General features: G+C 38.3%; 1 protein-coding gene across 3 annotated transcripts; it reads left to right on the forward strand.

Moving 5' to 3' along the window:
* Positions 1-4,769: 4,769 nt before the first annotated feature.
* On the forward strand, positions 4,770-17,906 carry gon4la (gon-4 like a). Of its 3 annotated transcripts, none has more exons than XM_026289037.1 (29): positions 4,770-4,831; positions 5,085-5,262; positions 6,414-6,485; positions 7,158-7,366; positions 7,510-7,584; positions 7,735-7,785; positions 8,003-8,053; positions 8,149-8,247; positions 8,327-8,446; positions 9,138-9,302; positions 9,533-9,743; positions 9,823-9,924; positions 10,005-10,045; positions 10,792-10,901; positions 10,991-11,195; positions 11,333-11,419; positions 11,520-11,688; positions 11,844-11,973; positions 12,056-12,203; positions 12,295-12,411; positions 12,497-13,903; positions 14,394-14,487; positions 14,667-14,767; positions 14,865-15,062; positions 15,161-15,304; positions 15,394-15,636; positions 15,763-15,935; positions 17,347-17,449; positions 17,763-17,906. In XM_026289037.1, the coding sequence occupies exons 2-29, from the start codon at positions 5,106-5,108 to the stop codon at positions 17,877-17,879; spliced, it is 4,899 nt and encodes a 1,632-aa protein (XP_026144822.1). In that variant the 5' UTR covers positions 4,770-4,831; positions 5,085-5,105; the 3' UTR covers positions 17,880-17,906. The 3 variants fall into 3 exon arrangements, with proteins under 3 accessions (XP_026144822.1, XP_026144824.1, XP_026144821.1); XM_026289039.1 differs by having other exon boundaries at positions 4,784-4,937; XM_026289036.1 differs by having other exon boundaries at positions 4,784-5,262.
* The last annotated feature ends 546 nt before the right edge of the window (positions 17,907-18,452 follow it).

An 18,452-nucleotide genomic window follows, 5' to 3' on the forward strand; every position in this document is an offset into this window, starting at 1 on the left:
ACCGTGCTGTTTCCTCCTTGAGGATGCCACCATGTCTCCTTCTCTGGAGCTGTGTCCAGGACTAACAGATCAACCTCTAACGGAGGGGTGTGGGACGACCAGACTAGAAGAAAGATCACTGTTCAGTGGAGCTGCTTCGCTAACAAGGACTTTTGTCGACAAATTGTTGTCAGTATGATAGCATTTAAAAAAAAAAAAAACGGCAAGCATTGCCTATAGTGTTGATGTATTTCATGTTCTTTTGGCTTTCTGCCAATTATCACTGCCACCTGTACAACAAAACAACAACATTGATTACAGTTACATTAACAACATGACGAGTGCACTAAATAAGGGGTATAATATACATTGAAATGACTTGGACATATTATACAATGCAGTGAAATGACTTAGAATTCAAAACAAATGTTGGACTTTTTGGTAGATTTTGATATTAATGTGTGATGTGATTAATGTCATTCTAGGGAACAGGAAAAAAACACTTAATTAGGTTCCTATTAGATGTTCTCATATATAAAATGATACAGACTTCATGATTTATAGAGCTCTAGTAAACAGAAAACAGTTGGTTAGTCAAATGGTTATGAAGTGACATACAGCCAAGTATGAGGTGACCAATAATCAGAATTCGTGCTCTGCATTTAACTCATCCAAAGTGCACACACACACACACCGTGAACACACACCCGGAGCAGTGGGCAGCCATTTATGCTGGGTGCCCTGGGGGCATTTGGGGGTTTGGTGCCTTGCTCAAGGGCATCTCAGTCGTGATATTGAGAGGCCGATAGAGCGATGTACATCACCCCAAGGCCAAAGACTCAAACTCACAACCTTTATATTAAAAGTCAGAATCTCTAACACCCCGACTTCCCCCATATTTGATTTAGCATCAACTCGTCTCTCATGTGTAGCAGCAGTAGTCTGCGAGTCTTCCGCTTTCTGGCCCTGGTCTGAGCTGCTGGTGCTCCGTTTAATGGATTTAAGAGAGAGCAGCTTCTCAAAACGATCAATTCCTAACAGGCATCTCATATTCCTCAGCAGCACTAATGGACAGATGTTGTTCAGTCACATCGGGGTTTGTTTTTTTTTCATCTGTGATTTATGACAATAAAAATCGAATTATGGCCTGATCAGACTTTTGTATTTTGATGTATGTGTGATGGATTTGTATCTAACACACATGTAATTAATGACACTTCATCCTATGGAACAGAACAATTCCTCTAATTAGTTTATTCCATTCGTTTTATAATACACATTCTCAAATGCTCCTGTTTGCTTCTGTAGATTTCTTCTAGAATAACCAAAACAAGCTAAAATGATCTGCATATCTAAACATAACATTTCAAGGGAAAGACTCTTGACATAAGTCATTGAACTAATAACTATAGAAGTTCTGTGGTAATATGCTTTAGTTATTTTATTTATCCTGTTCATTTGCAATGGCTTGTGTCAAATGTATGCAGATTAGCACATTTTAATTACTTAATCCCTTTTTTGCATATCAATGTGGCGATCCTGATTACCTTATTCATTTTACTGTTGTTTTTCCATTAAGTTGTATGCCCATGATATATTGCCATGATATATGAGTCTCAACATTTTCAGAAACAAACTGCTATTTAGATTTTTTATTTGTTTGACAGGTACAGCTGTGCACAAACAGAAACACACACAGGCACACATAATACATATATTTATTTACTAATTTTTCTCTGCATTTCTCCAATTTTAGCAGATATGTTCTTCCATTACCTCCTCCTGGAAGAAGCGTTTTTAGGCGCCATATGTGAACGGCCCCTTGTTCATTCATTATTTATTTATTATTTTTATGCTTGCATACATCTTCAGATATGCCGTGGAGAATCACAGAAAGTGACCAAATTAGGACCAAAATATGTTCTTTTCATTGCCTTCTCTTGGAAGATGTGCACCATTAAAGAAAGGGAGGGATCTGATCAGTAAGAGTTCAAACACACACACATTTGTACATGTCATACATATTTGCCTGCAAAGACACAAATAAATGTAATTGGATGTCATCTTTGGAATACAACCTCCAGACCTGAAACATCACATTTATTCATGTGCTGCCTAGAAAGATGTTTTATACTAGTAGTTCAGGCAACTACATTTATCATGAAGTTAGATATATAAATTACACCTATTTCTTAGTTATTAAATTAGAATGTTTATATATAATATATATATATATTAGTGGTGGGCCGTTATCAGCGTTAACGTGCTCTTAACGAGACTCTTATCGGGCGATAAAAAAAAATATCGCCGTTAATCTATTCTTAAAGTTGGGTTGGGAGCTGGGTCTATACTAAGCAAGCTATGGTGACTTTCACCTTGATATTTTACATAACCGACTGGCTGAGGCCAGCCTAAAAAGATGTTCAGGACAGTTGATGGGCCACTGCTGTGCATCGTCACGAAAGCTTATCTTTTTCACGTGTTTTTACCATAGACAGTAAAAGAAATGGACACAGCGACCCCATTGGAACTCAACCGAGACAATTGAAGCCCATTTTTTGCGTTTTTTAGCACTTCCGTTTCTGACGCGCAGACTCAAACGAAGCTTGACGACGTCAGCAACCTGTCTGACAGATGTAAATCTTCTAGTAGCTGTGCGTGCAAACTGCCATCGTTAAACTTGCAGAGACGGCGAGCTTGAGCGGGGAGTTCTTTGGCGTGAGTGAGCAGGAGTAAGTATTTTGATTAATTATTTTGTATAGTATTTTAAAATGTAACGCCAGTACGCCATATTAAGTTAATTGCCTGCGAGCTTCTCCTCCTGTCTGTATGGTAATGCGACAGAGAGTCGAGTGGTTATGACGCAATCATTAGCCTATTTTAAAAAAACTGTTTCTACGGGGCCATAATGTAACATAGAAGGTAATGGAGCCATTTATACATTGTTGTGTATCTTTAGAAATAAATAATGGACAAACTGAGTCTTTAAACGCCTCAGATGTAAAATTCGCTGTCAAAGTGACGCCAAAATGAATGGGAGTCAATGGGAATGCTAACGCAAGTGAAGTTCTGCTACTGAACCGATCTCTCTTCTGCGAAGTTCTCCTCAAAGTCCCTCCTGCACCTGAATGAACAAATACAAATCGCAACAAACAAACAACAAGAAGATGTGAAAGAGCCCAATTCAGTACTCGCGGTGTTCTGGAGGGCTCATGCAGAGAGAGGCGTCTCAAAACACTAGAACATCGAATTTGCTTATTTTTGCTCTTGTGCCGACAAATACATACAAAATGTGTCAAAATATCCACCTTGGAAATTATGCTCGAAAAAACTGTCAGTTATTTCTTAAGTGAAAGTAAACAGTTGAGGAAAAAAATGGGATGTGTATTTTATTGGATGCACTCACTGCTCTTGACTGAAATACTTTGTAGTTTTAACAGTCAAACCAAAAATTATTCAGACACCAGATATAATTTTTGATATATATAGCAAAACTGTAATAATGTGAGAAATGTTGAAGGTGTCTGAATAAATGTAGGTTTGATTCTATATTTAATTTTTACATTGAAGACTATCCAGTGCTATTTTACATTTAATTATTTGGTTTCTGTACCTTGACACTAGGGGTGCTCCTATCACGATCGGCCGATCGTTAATGCGCATCTGGTCAGTAAAGCTGGTTAATTCCATCAGGTGCATTATTTCACATAGAGCAGCTGTTACTGCACAGAGCCATTGTTAATAGACAAGATGCGCAAATCCACTTCATTTTCAGCGTTTTTTGGAATTAACCGCTGATTAGAGAACCGGCTTTACTGACGAGATGCGCATTAACGATCGGCCGATCGTGATCGGAGCACCCCTACTTGACACCTACAAACTTGAAAAACGTAAACATTGTGTAAATAGCACAAACAAATAAAAATAAACAAACATACAAATTAAACCATTTAAAACAGGGCACACATGTACAACCTTCACCGGGGCCCCGCTGACCCCAGCTACAGCCCTGCTCATGCCTGTTTCACACATACTCCGTGTGCAGTGTGTATGCAGTCCGGTGTATGGGATTTAAATCCCATAGTGATCATGTTTTTTCCATGTAATTCTAATCAAAATCCATCCAACACAAAGCTTGAGAGTTTTATTGGCAGATGACATAACTACATGATATGTTTATAAAAAAAAAAAATTGTTTATTGGTGTGGTTGCTTATATAGTTATTGTTTTAGTTATGTTTATGGTTTATGGAAACATATGGTTATGTTTCTTAATAATTTAATAATTTAGTCAAATGCTTTTATCTAAAGCAACTTACAAATGAGGACAATAAGAGAAATCGAATCAACAAAACAAGTGTACAACAAAGTTATCATAAATAGAAAGAATAATATGTAGCTATAGAAACAGAGAGTCAAGTTATTATTTTTTATAAAAATTAAGAACAGAATATAGAAAGCTATTGTGTTTTAAATAATAAAAAGAAAACAAGTGAATAGAATAGAGTGTTAAATAATTAATACATTAATAAATACATTGTTTCTATAGATAAATTGTTTGTGCTTGCTTCTTCTCATTTGTGTTGGAATTAAGCATTTGCTTAATGATTAGATGTAAGCTGACTTATAATAAATTCGTTAGAAATAGTTTAAACAAATAGTTTGACACTTCACTGAGAAACATTCTTTCCGATTTCCATACGTCTCGACTGTACCTGAAGTTATGTTTAAGCTTGTAAATACCCATTAGGGGACTTTTATTTTCACATTCACTAATTCCGTTCTGAGAACCGGAAGTGACGCGCTTTTGTTGTGCTTCTCGCAGTCGCATCGGTGATGTACAGTGTTGGCGGGTCTGTATGAAGTATTAGAATTATTCATCATGTTTCCACAGAAAGGTTACAGCGTTATTAAATATTACAAGCGGAATATTCTGTTGATATGCCAGTTATAATGGAGGTAACGTTCCTGTCCCAAACAGCACTAACTGGGAATGGGCATAATAATGATCCGAATGAAAAGAATAGGAGTTATTAAGATCCAAGTGTTCACTGTACATCTGTATCATTATTTGTTCTGCCGTATGGATGATATTTATCCCGACAGGTGTGAATAAAGCAATGTGAGATGGATCAATCCCGGAAAAGGAGATTAAATAATAGGAAAACCGGGCTTTCTCAGTGTAAAGTGGTGAGAACTGAAGAGTCGGAGGAGGTTTCTGAGAGCAGAGAGGTTACAGACAGAGACTTCAGTACCATCAGAGCCTCCAGCCCTCAGTCTGACAGTAAGACACCTTTAAAACACACCGAGCTGCCTACCTGCACAGTTAAAGGGGTCATATGATGCGATTTCAATTTTTCCTTTCTCTTTGGAGTGTTACAAGCTCTTGGTGCATGAAGAAGATCTGTAAAGTTACAAAGACTAAAGTCTCAAAACCAAAGAGATATTCTTTATGAAAGTTAAGACTCTGCCACGCCCCCCTAAAACACCTCATTCAAACACCCCCCCACATCTACGTCACTATGTGGAAATAACCGCAGTTAGTGTTGAAGTAGTCATGTCAGAGAGATGCTGTGTGTATCTGAGCGAAAAGCAAAAGCACTTTATTTGGCCTTCTGGAAGTAGATGCAATTAGGAATCTTTAAGATTAACTTACAAAAGAACAGAAACGCATTTTATGAATGACTGAACCTATGAGAGGAGGTAATTCTGGCTTTGCTACGACAATCTGAGGCTTCTGAATCAGCTGCTGTAAATATGTTTTGTTATTAGTTTAAGTATTTGCTATTGAATGTTCAAATGCAGAATTTTGCATCTCTCAGATAGAGATAGAGAGAGAGAGAGAGAGAGAGAGAGAGAGAGAGAGAGAGAGACGGTCACACAGTGGAGTCAGCTCTTAACCGTCTGTGGCTTGTGTAATGCAAACACATACAAGCTTCATCAATGTGTCTATCACATGACTCTGTTCCTCTTTCGGGCTTGAACTGATGGTAAAACAAAGAACATTATTAACTGTCTTTACATTTATTTTGAAAGATGAAGCTCATGATTATGGAAAGAGGCATAACATATCCGACGAATGCTTGCGGTGTTCGGCAAATCACAATGCACTGGGTCAGCTGACCAATCAGAGCAGACTGCGCTTGTCAGAAGGAGGGACTTTGACGAAAACTACGTGTTTGAGAGATACGGGGCATAGAGGACCTACAAAAGTGTACAGTATTTGAAAATGAATGTGTTTTTTAACATTAAAGCATGTCGGCATATTCTGTTACATCAAATACACCAAATAATTATCTTTAAAAAAGCATCATATGACCCCTTTAACACTTAAAAGACAGTGGCGACATTACCTCATTCACTGTGGTAATACTGTGCTATTCCAGTATCTTGGACCATGCTGTTAATGAGAAACATTTGTGTGACTGCTATCAGGTAAAGAACAGCATACTGCGTGCATCCAGAAGCCTGAAGATGACGCTGAGAAGACCTTGATCATCACATGCAGTGAGTTCTCAAAGGTTTCTCCTCGTTTAATTTTTTCACAGATACATGGACCCTCTGGTGCATTTCCCTAAAGCATCATGAGACTGAGTTTAAAAAAATAGAGACCAGGGATGGCAAGCACATACTGGATTGGTGGATTTTCTTTTATCATTTTTATCACTTTTTTTGCCAGTTTATCATTTTTTTATATATATTTAGAATAAAACTAAAATGATCCACAATTTTTCTGTCAGCTGAACCCTTAAGATGTAAAGCATTTACTTTGTTTTTTACTGCGTTAAAATGTAAATATATTATTAGTAGTATATATGAATATATTGTAACTCTGGGAATTAATATTTAAATAATTCCCCAACACATTTGCATGTAAATTTTTCTCTGATGCTGGGTAATGTTTCCATTGGTGTTTTAGAAACCTGATTAAATTGAATATAATAATATTAGGCCTTATACTAATAAAAAGAAAAAAACTATGCAAAGTTAAAATATTAATATTTATATTTTAAATGGTTCACTTTATAATTTTCCAAAAGCCTCAAGTTTTTATATTTTGGAATACTGGTGAAATCCTGTAATAATCTGTTGCAAATTACGCGAATGAATAAATGCATAACTGTTGTGTTCTCAAATGTATTAAAACTGAAATGTGAAATCATCCCTGTTCTCTTTCAGATAAGGAACAGGGTGGTAGCCGAACGCCGGGCAGAAGGAAGAGTTTGAGAAGGAAAAGAGACGCGGTCAGTGATATAGAAGCTCAGCAGAAGGAAGCTGAAGATGAAATCCAGCCAGAGGTGGAGATTGACCAAGAGCTGGACAGAGAACTGGAAAATAAATCTCGACAACTTAACTTGACTTCTGCAAACGTTCGCAGCATCATTCATGTGAGTGTGGACTGCTTCCTCAAGCCCTGTTTCATAAAGACGCTAGTTACCAATCTTTCTTCAGGCATATGAAACCTTTTGTGATGATACATTAGACTTTGTAAAAAAGCAAGTAGCTCAGGATTTTTACTGTCCATTTGCAGGAAGTGATCACTAATGAGCATGTTGTGGCCATGATGAAAGCTGCTATCAGTGACACTGAACCCATTCCTGTATTTGTGAGTATAAATGTCCTGCAATCATCTGCAGAGCTGGAAAGTGATTGACAGTTAGTTAACCCTGTATCATGATCAAGATGCATCATGTTTAATATGCAAACTTAATTAAGATCTTGATCAAAACGACACGTTTCTCTCTCTGTCTCTCAGGAACCCAAGATGACCCGCTCTAAACTAAAGGAGGTTGTGGAGAAAGGAGTTGTAAGTTGCTTTTATTGCATAAGAGCTTTGAAGTAACATAGATAACTGTAAATATGTAGCAGTGTAATATATTTTAATTTCAAAGCATTTATATTAGTTGCATGATTTAACAGCTACTTAGCATTTCAGGTTGTTAACATGCTTTAATATGCGTCCTTCCTGAAAATGTCATGAAACATTAATAAACACAATGAGGTGTTTTTGTTCGTTTCTGTAGGTCATTCCAGCTTGGAACATTTCGCCAATTAAGAAGCCCACAGAGGTGAAGGTAATCAGCAGAGTATACCAGTAATAAAACATGTAGAAGAACAGGAGCAGCTTTTATGTCTAGAATGTGATGTTAAATGGTGTATGCATTTACAGAAGGGTACCCAGTTTGTGGATATTCCTTTAGAAGAGGAAGACTCCTCTGATGAAGAGTATCGGCCCGATGAAGAGGAGGAGGATGAGACAGCTGAGGAGGTGGGAGAGAATGATTTGTGTGTGATATGATGCTGTTTTGTCCTTGTTGAGACTGTTTGTTTGTGTGTGTGATTGGTAGACTCTTCTGGAAAGTGACTTGGAGAACTCCTCATCTTCTCCACGGTGCAGTCGAGTGAACCTCCACAGATCAAACTCTGAGCACGAGGAGGAGGAGGACGCAGCCAGCAGCTCTAGACCGGTAAGACATCCGGCCTTGGACATACTAGAGCGAAAACATGATACAGTGATCAGGGTTTTTCAGCTTTTATTTGATTTATTTATTCATTACAATACTACACTACTATTCAAACATTTAGGGTCAGTTAGATATAGATATTTTAATGCAATTTATTCCAAAATTTCAAAGCTGAATTTTCTGCATCATTGCTTCAGTGTCGCATGGTCCTTCAGAAATAATATAAAAATATGATATGATATAAAAATATGTTAATTTGTTGCTCAAGAGAGGAACATTTCTTATTATTACCAAGGTTAAAAACAAATATGTTCCTTCAGATTGTTGTAAAAAGATGTATCCAAGATTCATTAATAAATAAAAATGTCCAAAGAACAGTACTTAATAAAAATGATAAATGTCTTTGCTGTCACTTTGGATCAGTTTAATGCATCCCTGCTGAATAAACATTACTTTCTTTCTATCAATCCTTTCTATTCTTGCCCTGAGATATATTTATAACCTCTGTTCAACACTCTGATCTCAACCAAACAGCAATTATTGCCAAAAAGATAAAAAATGTTCCATGCCAGAAGCAGAATACAACATAGTTTAAATCAGAGATGAGGTTAAAATATCTTTTAAACTCTCAAAAACAAGCACAAATCTGTTAATATGCACAGAAACGTATGTTTTATGTTGCCCACTTCTACAGAACCTTCGCAGATCCAGGCATCTGACAGTGTCTGTCACCCCAATGGGACCCCCGCCAGCACCAGCGGCCCCCTGCAGGGCCCCACCAGACTGCAGCTTCTTAGAGAAGCTCCATGCGGTGGACGAGGAGCTGGCCTTCGGACCTGACTGCATGGAGTCATATCAGGTGCATCTCACTTCACTCCTGCTGGTGTATACTTAAAGGCATTTGTGTTTTTGGTGGGGTTCTTGGCCAAGCCAGAAACAGTAATATCATTCTACTATGCTGTATAATAAACACTTTCTCTCTTTTTATGTTCTGTATTGTTAAAAGAGAATGGATCATGTTCGTTTTCTACACCTGTTGTTGTTGTTAATTCTAATGTTTCTTCTAACTGAATCTGTCTTTGGCATTAGAGTCTCAGTAGTGCTAATGGAGAGGAGAGTCTGATTTCATTCCGCACACGATCCAAGCGCCCGCTGAGGAACGTCCCTCTGGGGCGCCTGGAGGCGGAGCTACGTGCTCCTGACATCACTCCAGACATGTATGAGTTAGGCTCCGCCCCTGAGGACAGAGAATGGACGCAGTGGCTGCAGGGCCTCATGACTTCAGATATGGAGAATGAAGGTACAGACAGGCTGAAATACTTAGCGCGTATGTGCTTCCTCATATGTGTTTCTCAAAAACCCTCTCATTCTCTTGCCAGAGGAGGGTGATGATGAAGATGACCCCGAGTACAATTTTCTGGCTGATATTGATGAGCCTGATGTGGAGGACTATAGGAATGACAAGGCAGTGCGCATCACCAGTGAGTTCATTTGAGAGAAATGATTGGCAGATCATCTGTCCTGTTTAGATATTAATCACCTTATTTCCTTTGTTACTCAGAAAAGGAAGTCAATGACTTGATGGAGGAGCTATTTGATGCAGTAAGGATTTCATTTTATATCTTATATTCTTGCACATCCCTAATAAAAAGATTGTTTTTCAAATAGTCTAGTTGCCTGGAAAACTTTGATGGAAATGCAGAGTACAGTAATCTGTGAATATTAAAGTGCAAAAAGACTGCTATTGAAATATGAAGTCTGCATGTTCTGCACATCTCTGTGACTTGAGTGGTGTGGTTTTTTCCTATACACACACACTGAGTCCTCACTTTATAAGGACATGAACACATAAACTTCACCTCCAGAGCTGCTTTATGAACATTTCAGTTGATAAAACTATCATCAGATACACAGAAACTCAAAGGTCTTCACAAGAGCTCAACAGAATAAAAGTTTGGTTTAACTTTCTGTGCAGCACTTTATTTGCCGAACTATGAAAGCAATTTAAATTGATGACATTTTAATATGTAATTAATTGTATTTAAAATGTAAATGTCAATGAAATTAGAACATCCATTTGATTTCCACCATTTTTTGATAATAAAGTTGTATTAAATCATTTAACGAACAGACAACACAGAATTAAAAAAACAGCATTATTCTTTTTACAATGTGAATACATTATTCAATTGCTTTATGAATTCAGCAGATCAAGACACCCTTTTTAATGTTCAAATAATCCATTAAAACAGAAAACACAGAATTTGGGGAACAATAAATAGATTTGACTGTTAAGACCTAGCCTTATTTAGAACATGTGTCTGTTCTTCTTCCTCCATCACCTGTAGTTTCAGGATGAAATAGGGGGACAGGAAGAAGAAGGACATGAGGAAGAGGAGGAAAGAGAGGAAGAGGAGAGTCCCCTGCAGGAGCCGCCTGGCATTATGGAGAATATTCAGTATGTGCATCCATCATGTCACAATCATCACATCATGTGTGTAACTGATATACCGTTGCACTTTAAGGTGAAATGTTTATTATGTTTAGGTATGAGGATCCATTAGCGGACGTCTTGAAGCAGCGGTATCGTACGGTGCGGGAGCAGCTGGCGGCGGTGAAGAAACGGAAAGCTCTGTTGGAGAGTAAAGGAGTGTCTGTACCTCCACCCTGTCCTCAACGCCCCTCCAGCCCCATAACATCCTTGACCATGAGCGCAGCTCAGAAACTACAGCTGCAGCAGCAGATCCAGCAGGTCTAGAACGACCCACAATTTAAAGAAGTGCAAACTTTTCTCCAATGAGTTTCTCCTTTGGCTTTTCATTATTAGGTTCTTAATGTCTTTTAAGAGAAGTCTGGGGTTTTTCAACAGCTGTGTTGTTTATCCTGCAGCACGTGCAACTCCTCACGCAGGTGAACATCTTGAGTGCTTCAGTTAAAGGTCTGGAGACAGAGGCTTCAACAAGCAGACAGTTCTTGGTGAGACATGCACACATATTAGAGAAACACTCGATGATGTACACAGATATATGTTAATTCGGTCGTTTTCTGTCTCTTTTGTTCCATCGTACTCTCTCAGTTGGAGCTGCAGATGTTTGCACAGCACAGAGACCAATCCAGCCGTCCAGTAGAGCACGGCTTCACCAGCATCTTCAAAGCCTGCAACCTTCAGCCTGCCATTTCTCTTCTGGAGGAGCTAGATCAGTCACACAAAGGAGACGCTACAGTCTCAAGTCCATGTTTCCCTGGTAATTTATCTAAACGTGTCTGTCCTTGCATCATTTACAGATTTCCTTCACTGTATAAAAGCCAGATTTGATCAGTGTAAGTTTATGCAATTGTAAATGGAAACTTTCTTGAATTGATCTTTTTATTCTCTGTTTGCATGCTTTTTTTTGAATAGGATGTCAGTTTCCTGCTCCTTTGGCCTGGCTTATGGCGACCCGACCGGTGTTTCTCTACCCAGAGCTACTTCCTACAGTCCAGCTGCGTCCGTCTAGATTCAAAGGGCCGTTTACTCCAGCAGAAGATTGGTACTGCAGTCATGCATCAGCCTGAATCGATACTCAGACCACACTGTTGACTGATGTTATTTCTCTTTCTCTGTCTCCTCAGTCTTGTTGTTCTAGGTCATAAGCACTTAAGAAGTACCCTAAACCCACTGCAGATGACTTGTCGCTATCTGCTTGCTGCTAGGAGCTTCATCAGTTTAAATTCACACATCCGTGATGCGTGTCATAAGCCGTTTCCCAATGTCATCAAGGTGAGTGAACGAACACAGTGGATTCATACAGAAATGACTGGATTCCACGTGCCAAAATTCACTATACAGTTTTTCCCCCCATTGTTTTTAGACATACTTTGTGACTGGAAAGATCCCTCCCATGTCCTTGGCCTGTAAGAGGGTCAGTCCTTCTGACCAGCGCCCCCCGGTGGAGAGAGAAAAGAGCCTCATGCCTAATTGGCTCTCGGTAAAAATCTTGCTCTGTTTTTGTAATGCCCTCTGTTCTTTATTTATGATTTATGTGTGTAATGTTGAAACTTTCTCTTCTGTAGAAAAACCTGAAGCGCATTCATGAGCTTGTAAGAATGTTTAACCAACCATCTGGAAACCCCCAGACTGCCAGTCCAGCAGAAGAAACCACTGAGTCTCCAGGAGCACACCGTAGCCTCTCTCCAGGCATGCGTTACCCTCCCAGGCTTCCTGAGGACCTTGCTCAGACACTTGAATCTTCACCTGGCTCCTGCAAAAAGAAAAACGACAAGTCTGCCAAATCCAGCAAGCCTTTAAAGCCTCCCCCATCGGCTGAGGAACTAGAAGTGTTTCTGAACCAGTTACCAACACTTTTACCAAAAACAGTCACAGTTCCCAGTCCATCACTTTCAAACCCTTCTCATCTCGCACTGGTCCTGAGGCCAGAACCGAGTCCATGTGTGTCTGGAAACGGAGCTATGAAAGGGCCCTTCATAGTGTCTAACGTATCAAACGTGCCTCCAATGGGACAAACCCCAGGTGGAGCAGTCGTCACTTTACCGCCTGCTGCATTCACACCTGAACTGAGCTCTTCAAGGACTGTTCCTGCTGTAGGAACACCAATGAGTGTCTCTGCTTCTCCACAGAGAGCTCCAGTTGGTGCGACCCAGGGGAACGTAATCATCACTTTACCTGCTGCTTTGGCACCAGAGCTGAATCCTTGTTCTTCAGGGCATATAGCTGTGAATCAAACTGCACAAATAGTCACCTCTAACGTTGATCCAAGAGGGTCAAACCTCATAATTACTCTTCAGGCACCTCAGCTTCCCAACACTTTAAAATGTCCCACCACCATCATAAATACATCCAACGCTTCAACGGCTAAAGATCGCTTTAGTCTGCGATGTGGCACTCTGCTTAAAGTTATACCGAGGGACTCTGGTGTTCTAGCTCATGTACATCAAAAACCTCTAAATCGGTTTCTTCTCCTTCCTCCAGGCTACGTACTTGCAAGCAGCAGCCTTGGCCTTCAGATAGCTGGACAAGATCACACCTTGAAATGCTCTTCAGCTCTGAACAGCAAAGAGACTAAACTCAGGAAGCAACAGAGAACACCAGACACTTTCCAGAGCACTGATGGGCCACAAGGAGGTCCTCCAAAGATGACATTCGTTCATGATGAGTGCTTAGAAGAAACCACAGCAGCAGAGGAAGAGCTGAATAGTGATGATGGAGGATTGATCGAGGATGAGGTAGAAGAGTGTGGTGAGAAGGACTCCAGAGAGCTGTTTCTCACACTTTCTGAATCCTCTGGGAGCCCGACGCCCAGCATTGAGAGGGAAGACACTGAGGTGGAGATGGTTTTGGGCAGGAGGGAGAAACTAGAGGAGCAGAACACAACAGAGAGGCAAAGCAGCAATAGACTGACGAGGGAGGAGGAAGAAACAGGTGGAGATGTTTCAGACGTCCTGTTTGTGCCAGAGCTGCAGGTCAGAGCATTTTTTATACTCTTTGAGACATTTATACTGAATGCAATTTTTTTTAAACATTTTCTCTTACTGTAATCCAAAATATTCTCATACTTTAGTACAAAAGTCATTTTAGATATTATTATTAAATACATTTATAAATTTTATATACAGATGCATTTTATTAGTTTTACATTTTTAATTAAGCATCCTGATTGTTGGGAATTACAAAACAATTGTATAATGTATATATTATAATGTTATAATAAGAAGAATTTGTCATTAAAATATATGTTACAATGCAAAAACTAAAAAACAAAATAATGCAATATATATATATATATATATATATATATATATATATATATATATATATATATATATATATATATATATATATAAAATTACTTTAGGGGCATGTTTTTGTAATATTCACCCAATAATAGAAGTTCCTGTTCATGCATTTTATATTTATGAGATGTTTGATTAACCTTGTCATTGTAAACACCAGAAAACCATTGATAAATTCTCACGTCTGACTAAAAAGACGAGATCTGAGAAGGAAGGAAGTTCAGATGATGGAAAATCAAACCATCAACCTGCAAGTGAGTTTAAATCATTATGTAGGAGTCTAAAATATATATATATATATATATATATATATATATATATAATGTCTATAGCTGGAACATTAGTTGTAATAGTTAAGCAGACACATTTACAGAAGGTTTAATAGTAGTCCATGTCCGTCTAAATCTAAACTGAGTAAATGTGGCGCTCACAGGTTCTGTGGAGAGCCCTTTGGTCATTTACGATGATGCATCTGATGATGATCCCTACAGAGTCGCTAAAGATGTCGCCTTTGCCCAGGCTTACCTAGAGAAGGCAAGAAATACTTCAATGCACACCAATATTAACGTTCATTTTTATGTTGTCACAGGTCCATCTTTTTAGTCTGATACTCAGTCTGTCTTTTCTCCAGGTGTATGAGGTGCTGCAAACGGTGCCTGGGAAAGTGGACGAGTTCCTGTGTGTTTTGTCAGAGTTCGAGAAAGACCCAGAAAGTCACACGTCACTAGAGCTGCTGACGAGACTCAAGCCTGTGCTGAGCGACTGGCCGGAGCTGCTTGGGGATTTTGCTGCATTCCTGCATCCGGATCAAGCCAGAGAGTGTGGCCTGGTAGAGCACAGTTAACAATACTCTCGTATTCATGGCTAAATATAGCACACATAAGGTTTCATGGTACAAATGATGCTCTTCCTAATGTGTGGCTTTAGCTGGCGGAGCAGCAGGCGTTTGAGCGCAGCAGACGGTTTCTACGCCAGCTGGAGTCTGCTTTTGGAGATCAGTCGGATCTTTACAGAAAGGTGGTGCAGATTCTACAAGGAGGTGCATCACAGGATCTTCCTGACTTCAGAGAGGTATTCAAAATCAGCACAAGCAGACAAGCAGTGCTTCCTTCTCATTCTGGCATCCAATCATCTCTTCTCTGTTTTGTTTTTTTTGTCAGATGAAAGCAGAAATAACATTGCTGTTCCGTGATCACACTGACTTGCTGGAGGAATTCTGGGCGTTTTTTAAGCAGCTATACCCACAAGTGCAAGATGAGGATCATGCAGACAGTGTGGAAACCGTTCAGGACTTGAAAGGAAACCATGCATGTCAACCAATCAGAACTGTCTTACCAGATGAAAAAACGAAGTCAGTCAAAACAGCCATTAAACACAGAAGAAAAAGAGATAAACGTGTTCAGGTACCAAAATAGAGAGAACTTCTCTTATAGTTGACTCTTCTTATATAAAGATCTCAATCCATCTGAATTGTATGCATACCACATAATCATAATGTCATGTACTTGTTTTATCCTCTTTTCCTTTAGATGGCAGAAATAAAAAAGATCAAGGCCAAGAAACACAGTGTGACGAAAAAGGAGGCAGCTGAATCTTCTTCAGTGGACAGTGAACAGTCTTCATTTAACGCCACAGGAAGCTCAGTCTGTGCCAAGAATATCTCTCGCACACCAAATGGGAAAAAAGTAGTCCTCTGGACGAGGTTAGAAATGTTGTGCAACATTTACCTCTGACATTACGCAGTATTTACAGTTTTTGTTTGACTGTAAATCATGCAATTACAGAATTCTTTGCAGTTATCAGGGTTGTGTGCAATTCAGAATTGAATTAGAGAGACCCTTTAGTTTAAAGTTCAACTTTTGAAAGTAAATGGAGATGACAAACAGGATGCAGCATTAAAATTCCAATTTAACAAGATCATCAAAGATGATCTCACTTTAAACAAGATGCTACATTGAGAGAGAAAAGTCTAATCGGTGTGTTCTGCATGTATATTATGTGTTCAGTCTTTAAAAGGTTTAGCAATGTTTTTAAATAAATGTATAATTTTATTCAGCAAGGTTACAATAAATTGATCAAAAGTGATAGTAAAGAGACATGTATAGTGTTATAGAAGATTCCAAATAAAACATTTAGGTAACATTCAGAATAATGGTCCATTAGTTAATGTTAGTTAACTACTTTAGTTAACATGATCTAAACAACAACAATCCTTCTACAGCATTTATTAATTAATCTTAGTTGATGTTAGTTGCAACATTTACTAATGCATTATTCAAATCAAAAGTTGTGCTTTTTAACATAGTTAATGCACTTTGAATTAGCTTGAACTAACAATAACTGTATTTTCATTAACTAACATTGACAAAGATTAATAAATACAGTAATAAATGTATTGTTCATTGTTTGTTCATGTTAATTAATGAATTAAATAACATAAACTAATGGACCATTACATGTTCTAATGGACCATTTCCAGACATCTAAGAATCCTGAAAAGAAATATCACATGATTTCAACACTGATAATAATCAGAAATGTTTCTTGAGCAGCAAATCAGAATATTATACTGATTTCTGAAGGATCGTGTGAAGACTGGAATAATGATGCTGAAAATTCAGCTTTGATCACAGGAATAAAGTATATATTGTTTTTATATTTTCAATTAGAAAATGGTTGTTTTAAGACAATTTACTATTTGTACTGTATAACATTTACATCGAATGATCAAATAAATCCACTCTTAATGAGCATAAGACTTCTTTCAAAAAACATCCCAGACTTTGAACGGTAGTCAGAATTACCCCAAAATTGTATAGACTTTGTCGCTTATGGTGAAAAATGGAAATCTGTGAGTTTCTTTTAGTTACAGACCAGTAGTTTCTTTATCTGTTTTTCCATCTACAATTTCAATTCAAAATCCTGTTGATTATAGCCAGTTTTATTCAAACTCACAATAATTAATTGAAAGGAAACCAAAGCTTATTTTCAGAATTTTACTTAACACTGTTTATTGTGTTGTTGTGTACCTCTACTGAAGTTTGAGCACACGTTTAAATGTAAATCCATGGGATGAAATGCATGTCTCTGTGTTTTGTTTGTGTGGTAAAAAGGGAGGCAGACCGTGTAATACTCACCACCTGTCAGCAGAGAGGAGCCAAACCAGCCACGTTTCATGCCATCGCAGCCCAGCTTGGCAACAAAACAGCCAATGAGGTTCGCTTTCTTTCACATTCAGAGGCATTTCCTCTCAAAGATCATCTCCAGGTCATATTTCACCCTGAAATCAAAATTAGATAATTCAATGTACTTGAAATCATAGCATTCCTTTAAATGGACTCGATGCAAAATATCATTTATTTTATTTTGGGTCAAAATGAGTTCTAGACTCTAGCTTTCTGAGATTCCCTAAACATGTTTCTCAGAAGTGTGCAGTAAGCTTTCATGAAGTCCAGTGTATATGGCAGTCAGGTCGACCGTTATAAATCACATTGTTGGAAGACAACCAATGTTTCCTTTTTCTCCTTAGGTTTTGGAGCGCTTTCAAGACCTCATTAAGTTGTTCCACAGATCCAGCAGGTTACATCATACAAACCATTTGGACCAAGAGATCCAGTCCGGCACGACAGAAGATAAACCAGACTGACATTAAAAATGTGCTGCGCAATAAGACTTGAAGGATGCGTGCAGGCTGGACCTGACGCAGAAACAATGCAACACTTTAAATCTCTTTTCCTGAAGGTGAAACCATGTGATTTTAAGAAATTTGGTTAAAAAACATATTTATGATTATGGATTTTGAAGGCATGCACAAGCTGAAAACAGTAGTAAGATATTAAGTGTGGAGTTAGTGTTACATTTTTCTAGGGGATGTAAAAATATTTTTCTGCCTGGATCAACAAAGGCATTGATGGTTTAATAAATTACAGCTTATTGTCTTAATTATTATTACTATGGTTTCATAACAATTATATAAAAGCTGCGCATATCTTTAAATTTGAAGGAATATATCAAATAAATTATTTAGTTGTTTATCATCAAGAATACGTCGAGTATTATTTTATTTTCTGACTGTAATCGTGCAATAACCAATCTTCCAGGAGGAACTTTGATTGACAGAGAGATCCCACCAATGAGCGTTTTACATCTCATCAGCTGTAGAATTGCTAGCCAATCATCGCTCACTTCAGTGCCACATTGTGTTTTCATCCCGCCCCTC

The sequence above is a fragment of the Carassius auratus genome, chromosome 19 (assembly GCF_003368295.1).
Source record: "Carassius auratus strain Wakin chromosome 19, ASM336829v1, whole genome shotgun sequence".
In the NCBI taxonomy this organism is placed as follows: Eukaryota; Metazoa; Chordata; class Actinopteri; order Cypriniformes; family Cyprinidae; genus Carassius; species Carassius auratus.

Bases quoted from the DNA above. Each gene is read 5' to 3' on its own strand.
- gon4la (XM_026289037.1), top strand. From the start codon at position 5,106: ATGGATCAATCCCGGAAAAGGAGATTAAATAATAGGAAAACCGGGCTT. The intron at 11,420-11,519 runs GTGAGACATGCA...GTACTCTCTCAG, and splicing joins CAACAAGCAGACAGTTCTTG to TTGGAGCTGCAGATGTTTGC. The intron at 13,904-14,393 runs GTCAGAGCATTT...TGTAAACACCAG, and splicing joins TGTTTGTGCCAGAGCTGCAG to AAAACCATTGATAAATTCTC.